Source organism: Geospiza fortis, unplaced genomic scaffold, assembly GCF_000277835.1.
Source record: "Geospiza fortis unplaced genomic scaffold, GeoFor_1.0 scaffold195, whole genome shotgun sequence".
Classification (NCBI taxonomy): domain Eukaryota; kingdom Metazoa; phylum Chordata; class Aves; order Passeriformes; family Thraupidae; genus Geospiza; species Geospiza fortis.
In genome coordinates this window covers 5,961,907-5,969,683 of record NW_005054324.1, presented here as the reverse complement: position 1 = coordinate 5,969,683, position 7,777 = coordinate 5,961,907, and the positions used below count along the sequence as shown (strand labels likewise).

General features: G+C 41.5%; 1 protein-coding gene across 1 annotated transcript; it reads right to left on the bottom strand.

Moving 5' to 3' along the window:
• Positions 1-1,235: 1,235 nt before the first annotated feature.
• Positions 1,236-4,688, bottom strand: LOC102043687 (secreted frizzled-related protein 2-like). The gene is made up of 4 exons (XM_014306982.2): positions 4,402-4,688; positions 3,663-3,832; positions 2,694-2,786; positions 1,236-1,685 (listed from the first exon to the last, which is right to left on the bottom strand). The coding sequence occupies exons 1-4, from the start codon at positions 4,686-4,688 to the stop codon at positions 1,375-1,377; spliced, it is 861 nt and encodes a 286-aa protein (XP_014162457.1). The 3' UTR covers positions 1,236-1,374.
• Positions 4,689-7,777: the final 3,089 nt, after the last annotated feature.

Sequence of the window (7,777 nt, the reverse complement as noted above, 5' to 3'; positions counted from 1 at the left end):
GCCCGGCTGTGGGCGTGCCGAGCGCAGCCCCGCCCCGGCCCACCGGGAGCGCGGTTCGAGGCGCGGTTCGCCGGGCGCTGCGGGGCTCCGCGGCCGCAGGGCCGTAACCGGGGAGTGCAACCGCTGGAGGGGTTTGAGTGTGGAACTGGCCCAAGAGCGAAACAACCCCTAGCCCCGGGCTGTGTGGCGTGCTCTGACATAACGAAAAATAAAGAGCCTGGACCAAAGGGGTAACTGCTCCATTTCGGCAGAGTGACGGGTCCCGGCGCTGATGCCTCTCCTGCCCGTCCGAGGCGGGCCGGGGCAGCCGGCCCGGGTGTGTACACAGCGTCTTTCATTACTGACCGCTTCTTTTATTGGTTTCTTTTCCTCGCTTTTTTCTACTAGTTATCCCAGTTCATGGTAGAAAGTGATGGAACGGGTGTCATCACATTCAATAACCTGTTACAAACCTTCACTTTTGGGTGAAGGTCCCAATCCCAGATCATTACAGGCGTGAATTTTAGAGATCTACTGCCCATAAACCTGCCCCGTATTTGTTTCAGGAAAGTGTAGTAATAGACACTGTATTATAGTTTCTAATTTATGTATTACCACCTGTTACTGTGTTTATTATACATATTTATAGAACTAAAATTAAGTCAGGTTGTGTCCATCTTCGTGTAGTCTTTAATTTCAGTGTCTTGCACTGACCATGAGGATGCTAATCATGTGCCTACTGTAATTTTATATTTTTTTTAAATATTTGGACTCCATTAGTTCCCTGCAGATCATTTGGAGAACGGGTAAATTTTATAAATTAACTTTTGTAATGTGTTTGAAAATGAAAAGGGACTTTTCAGTAGCAGGGATCTGATTTATGGCACCCAGTAACCAAATTTTCTTGCGACTGGGGCCAAACATACCGTGTTAATTATTCTGCTCTTTATTCCACTCTGATTCCGGCGAAAGCGACCAGCAGAGGGCCGCCTCCTTTCAAAATACTCCAACGGGAGACAATGAGGCGGACTCATGAAACATGAGGCAAGGGAAAGTTTAGCTAACTGGAGAAAATGGTAGAGCAAGTGGTATAGACAAACACATTGAATGCAGCTGGATTTCAAACTGGTTTATGCTGGGTTTTGCACATATTACATTTTTTAAAGTCATAACTCAAAGAAACATTTATCCATAGCTGTCCAAGTTCAAACTGGACGAGAGTAGCTGTAACACTACCAAAAGGAAGCCTGATAACAAATGTGGTTTGAGTTCAACTTACAGTACCATTTAAAAGGAAATGAAAGCTTTATTTTCAACTTATAATACATTCCTATTTACAAGATAGGTTTGGCATGAGAAATATAATCATCTTTTTACAAATAATATGATAAATATTTACAAGCATTTATGTTGTCTCCACTTCTGAGTGGCCAAAGCCAGCTGGGAGTCCTTCCTCTGCCAGCGATAAACCTGGTTTACCAAAATGATGCCCTCTTCAATGTTCCCCACAAGGAGATACACCATGGGACGGTGGGTTGGACTCATCCTCTCTATACATTTTTCATTAATTAGTAGCCACTGCTGTATCATACTCTGGGTTTCGTAGGGCAACAGTGAGCCCTGGGTAATGAATTCCACCTGGCATTCAATGTTATACTCTTGGTCCTCAAATGCTGTTCTCTTCTTGGACAGCTTTACTTTCACTGCTGAGGAAAAAGGAAAAGGAAGTGCAAGTCAGACCATTTCTCAAATGCAAGAGAAAACAGTACCAGTGAAAACAGTAAAATTTCTTAAAAATATGATTATAATTTATGTTGACAGAGTATGGTGAGGTCTTTTCCAGCAGAATTTTAAAGCATCTTTGAAAAATAAATTTTATGTAGTAAAGGTTTGGGGTTTTTTTTCCATTGAATTAGGTGACTAGGAAAAAATATTTTCACAAGCGTGAGTAATTTATTTTTACCATCATCATGTTATTTCAAACTTCAAGTAATTACATATTACAAGCTGTTGTTCTTATTATTGTATGACAAAACTGCCCAGCAACTGCCCAAGCAATTTTCCTGAAACTCATCTTGTCCATGCGTGGAATCCCTAGGCACGCTGATGGCTTGCTGATACCACCCTTTTAGATATTCCCTTTTCATTATAGGCACTACCTACCCCACTTGAAGCCATCAACACTTATTAGCATGACATTTGTCTGTAGTTCTTGATCTAATGCCAGCCAAAGTTGCTGAAAGTCTTTGCACTGCCATCAAAGGCTTTCCAGGAAGTCTCTAGGGCAAACTCCACTCCTTCTCAGTAAGTTAGGTATCACAAAAAACTCGTTCACAAAAGTAGCAAAGGTACACCATATACTGGTAAAACACTAAAGCTTTACTTTCTGCTTAAATGCTAATAAAAGGCAAACTTGCTTATTTGGCTGCTTTTGACAGATATTTTCCATAAAGCATGTTGTAGCCAACTAGACCAGAACAGCTATTTGGCTGGAAACCAGATCATTGATAAATCTTTCATGTGCAATAAATCCTCCTTATATTTAGATTAGAAATAACTTATTCTGAAAATCAACCTAAAGCTAACTTAGCAGTCAAACTCTTAATCCTTTGAAATCCCTGCAGAAACTGTCACTAATTGTAATCCTACTTTTAAAGCATTTAGAAGAAGAGTTGTTAGTCTCTTTAGCACCAGGTACATTAGCAAGGACTTACCAAAGTTACTGTCACAGAAAACTTCAAGGATTCTTTTGTGTGTAAAGAATTCCTCCACTGCTGGGCAAGTCTGGCAGGTAGGCTTTGGTAGGACTGATAAGAAATTACAAAGTCTCATTGTTATCTTTTAGAATAATTAGTTTTAATTTTCTGCTGCCAAAGCTGAGAGCCCACTGTTGAACCACAGAAATGACAGACAAAATACACATCAAATACAGGGCCAGTGATAATAGGTAAAAAGTCAACACACTTCTCTGAAAACAAGGCTAGAGATGAAAAGGAGTTTTATTTCCCATGCCCATTCAGCCCTTGTTCTGACTGACAAGATCAATTATCAGCAACAAATGAGATAACAAATACAGTATAATTTTTAACACAACTACAGCAGGTGGTAAGGGGTTAGGTGGCTGATTCTGTCAGTCCCTCTGAATGGGTTCAGCTGCACTAAGCCTGTGAATATATATGAATTTGGGTGTGCTAGCAGCAACTTAACCTTACTCTTTTCCATAGAGTTAGTAAGTGTGAGTGCATTTGAAGATTTGAACATTTATGCCAAGATAACTCATGTTTCTTTAAGGAAAATCAGATAAAATAATCCCAATTTTACTAAACTGATTTGAAAGCCAGTTTGTTGTACACATAAAAGCATCTGTGCTAAGGGCCATTGATAAGTCTATAAAGAGACCTCAGAGCAACTCCAGCACGGTGTGCTCTGTGTATGGCAGTGCCCAGAGCTGTGCAGGGTGGTGGTGCCTTCCTGCACTACCACAGCACAGTCCCTGCACGGCTGACCCCAGCCCTGGGCTCTCTGCAGCTCGCAGCGCCAGCGGTGGCACCCTGCCCCTCCGCAGGGACACTGGAGCAGGACAGCCACACCTGGCTGATGACAGAACCACAGAGTGTCTGTCCTGGGAACAGAGTCCCAGGAACATGGGGCATGGCCACCCTCCCCTCACCATCCCGAGCTACCTTTGTGCAGGTGTTTATAGTCCTTGGAGAGGGGTGCCAGGCACGTGTCCTCGTCACCAGGGAAGCGGTCGCAGTCCAGGCTGGCTGGCCAGGGCTGCCCCTGGCACAGGAGCACGGGGGCGCAGCTGGCACGGACAGCAGCACACATGCTCCTGCAGGGCTGGATGAACCTGTGTGCGAGCAACACCAGGCTGAGGCAGCTCAGGGATAGCAGAAAATATTGCAACAGTGATGCCTGGGCAAAGTACAGCATCCTTGCTGACATTTAACACCCTTCAATAATAATATTATTCCAGAAGTAGCAGCTGTGCAAATTATGTAAGCGGTCTGTGTATGGACTGAGCTTACACTATTTAGTTATGATTTTAAAAATACATTTATGACAACCTGAGAAAAACTTCAGTATGAGCCTGATTCTATTAGCTGTAGGTGCTTCAACCATAAATGAATAAGAATAAAGTTCAGCTGTAACAAAATAAAACATCATATCCTTTGACAACATCGTTCATGTTCCCAAGGCAAACTAAAATTGAAGTGGAACAAGTTTTCAGTACCTTTTTTCATACTTGATGAATACAAAAAAGCTAACAGAAATTTACTTCAGAAATTACTTCAGAATAAACAAAAATTACTTCAGAAAACGTAGAGATCGCCTTTAGATTATGATAAACATTCATTTGATTTCATTCCTGTTCTGGCAAATAAAGGCTGGAGTTTTGTACTGTGCTGCAATACTTACGTATCTAAACAGATGGGTGCAAACAGGGAGCACAGGAACGTCCCCACGTGAGGGTGACAGTCTGTGTTTACAAGGTGCTGCCAGGTGCTGGATTTTTGGATAACCTCTGCCATGCTTGTGTGTCCCATCAGGTTGGGAAGTCTCATTTCAGAATATCCAATCTTGTGGCACATGCCCATCTCCTTGGGTATCACTACGCATTTCGTGGATAATCCAATGTCCAAGGCTGTTGCCACCCTTAGGAAACCATTCACAGCAAAAACAAGTATTTCTGCAGTCAATAACATCTTCCAGTGACTGCTGGGCTGCTGAACAGGGAGCTGTCAAACCACTCGAGTGCAGAGGCATGCTGAAAACCTTGTGGCTTATATATCCCGAGAGCTTAATGAACTCTTGGTTATCAACTGCTTATCAAATCACTCGAGACAAGACCAGGTCTTATTGCCTAATCAAGGGATTGTTGTGACAGCCAGGGAGGTGCAGAAAAAGTATAGATGTATGTTCCCCGAGGATACTGATTTGGAAGAGCCTTTCTCACGTCCCATGGTGTCAGTGGCTGCAGCATGCTAGGTAGCATATTAAACTTTGACACCTGGAAGGTTCACTGTGCTTTCAAAAACAAATTAAGAGATCCCCCAGAAAAAGGGTTGGGCAGACATGCTGTCTCCTGGGGCTTCTGTGTCTCCTTTGTTTTCAGACACTGCTGACATGACAGAAAAACCAGCCCAGATTGACTTATCAAGTGAAAATGTTTTGCTTGTGCTAATGGCCCATGTCTCTTCCACAGTTTTACAAGGTAGAAGAGGCACTTTCTTTTGTCAAGCACTGTAAAAGAGACAGACATCTGCTATTAACCGAGTATTTTGACTGGAAATTTGGATTCCTATTCTGTGACATGCTAAAGGTCTCGACTGCTATTAATTTTAATAGACACCTGAAAATACAGAAATAAATTTGTAGCGTTGTTGTGACTATCAGTATTTATTCAGGAAAAAAGCAGTTACACATTTTTATTATTTTGAATGAAGCTGTCTACATTTAAAAATGCTCAAATAATGCAGCATTTAATTATTTATTAATAAATTATAATTATATTAAAATGTATGAAAGCAAATTATACTAGAGGTGTACTTTTCCTGTACATAGCACAAAAAAACCGGTGTTATCACTGTTAGTACAGCTCTTTGCTATAGAGAAGTTGGGAACCAATTAAGATGAAAAAGGATCTGAGCAATGCATAGCTTACCTATTATGATTAGAAAAGTCAGATTATGAATTTTAAAAGCTGAAGATCTAAACAAAGCATTTTGTGGAGATTTTTTATTTGACAAAAATACTTTTTTTCCACTTAGTTTGGGGTGTTAATGTTTATTTCCACACCTGCTTACATGATTTATTAGCAGAAATGTTAACTATTAAAAAGTTGTAGTTGGATCTACTGTAAAATATCTGTCTTGGATATTAGGCTAAAATAAGTATGTTCATAATAGTGTATCATCTAGCATTACTGATGCTTGATTGACATATTTTCAGAAAAATACATTTTTTTCAGAAATGATAGCTTTTTGTGCTTATACTGAGATGTAGCACACTTAGACAATGCATCACACATAATTTACATGTTTATACTTAAAGGTGAGGTTACTAATCCTAGCATCTTTGAAACCAAAGACAACCCCCTACTGATTCCTCCTTAGCTGCCTTCTTTACTCTGAGCTGCTAGTAAAACGACAGTATCTGTTTAAATAAGTAGAAAAAAATGACTGTATGCAACGTCCCAGGAACTAAAAATGTATTTAAAACAACTGTCAATTTTTCGTCTCATGCTTTGTTGCCAAATGGTGTTTTTATTTCCCCAGCAAATGTGGCTTCTCTGTATCCCTTACCTCACTCCAAGGCAGAGGAACTGAATACCTAACCAGGCTGACTTAGGCCTGACGACTGCTTCCCTTTGACAGGTGCTCCATGTATCTCTTAGGAAGCTAGAGCCTGCAGTAAGAGTCCCATCCTTGCTAAATCTGTGCAGGTATGTCTGCAGGGCACACTTTCACACAGCTCCTCTTGCTGCCATTTTGCAGTGAACAACTTCACAAGGTTGTTTAATCTAAGGAGAGGCAGGTCCAGGCTGAGCCAACTGCACAGCTCTTTGTCTTGAAATTTTATTAAATTAATCAAGTTCCTCTTTGTCTCCCATGATATTCTTCTGTAATACTTCTCTCATCTGATTGCTATCTGAAAGTAGGTGGCAAGATCTCTGGTGAAAAAAGCATGTGGCGCATGGTATTACATACAGATTTCTAAATGGTATAAAACATAGAGTAAGAAAGATTATTTGGTCTCTCAATTATTTAGATGTTTTTCTCTGTGTTTTTCTCAGTGACTGTCTCACGATCTACAAGAAAACCTGATTCATCTTAAAACCTGGAGCATGGTTACTCCAGCTGAGGAGGGTTGCTGAGTCTCTGGCTGTGCCCTTGGTGCTGCTCTGCAGGAGGAGGAGCTGTGCCCAGCCCGGAGCCTTACACCAGCCCATGCCTCAGCTGTGCTGGGCTGAGCTCTGGCTGTGCCCAAAACCTTGGCTGCTGATTTGAGAGGTGCCCTGAATCATGACTGATGGACAGAACAGAAGCAAGCATAATGACAGCGTGTGAGACAAAGATCATCTCATATACCTATCCTGGCAAACTTAGTCTCCATAGGAACTGTCTTAGAAATAAACGTGCATCTCTGAGACAGCTTCCTGCCAGGCTTCCCAGGGAGGAGGTCATGTATGAGCCCTGTGGAGCTGTGCTTTAAAGCTTCTTTTAGTCTCTTAAAGGTATCCAACTCTCTTTTGATGCTCTGCTTTTGGAGAGCTGACTTTTGGTAGAATCAGGTGCTGAAGAATTGTCACCATTTTCAAGAGAAAAATATGCCTAAATGCTTTTGCCCATGACTGTACTGGATCCAGGGGTGGTTCTGAAGCAAGATCATTATCCATAATTCAGTAATTTTGGATAGCCATCTTCTGTCAGGAACCACTTATGGGAGCTTCTGATTCTCTTCTGGAAGTGACTTGGTTCAAGTGGGTCAAATTTCTTACTCTGTGCTATTTTCAGTGTCATAATTTAGTAAGAAATTTACCCATTTAAGATCCTTTTCACTGCTGGGTCACTTTTAAGTAAGGGACAGTGCTTTGGTTCAGGCTCAATTATTTTCATGTTCTTCATGAGCAGATGTTACCTTTGAACTTGACTCGACAGGAAGCCTTTATAATTTCTAGTAGGAGTCTTGCAGAACAGTTATTAAAAGTGAGCATGCAGAGTAGGTTGCCATTGGCTGGAGAGTGCTGCAGGTCAGCAGATGTTGGTAGAAGCATGACCTGCAGCACCCATGT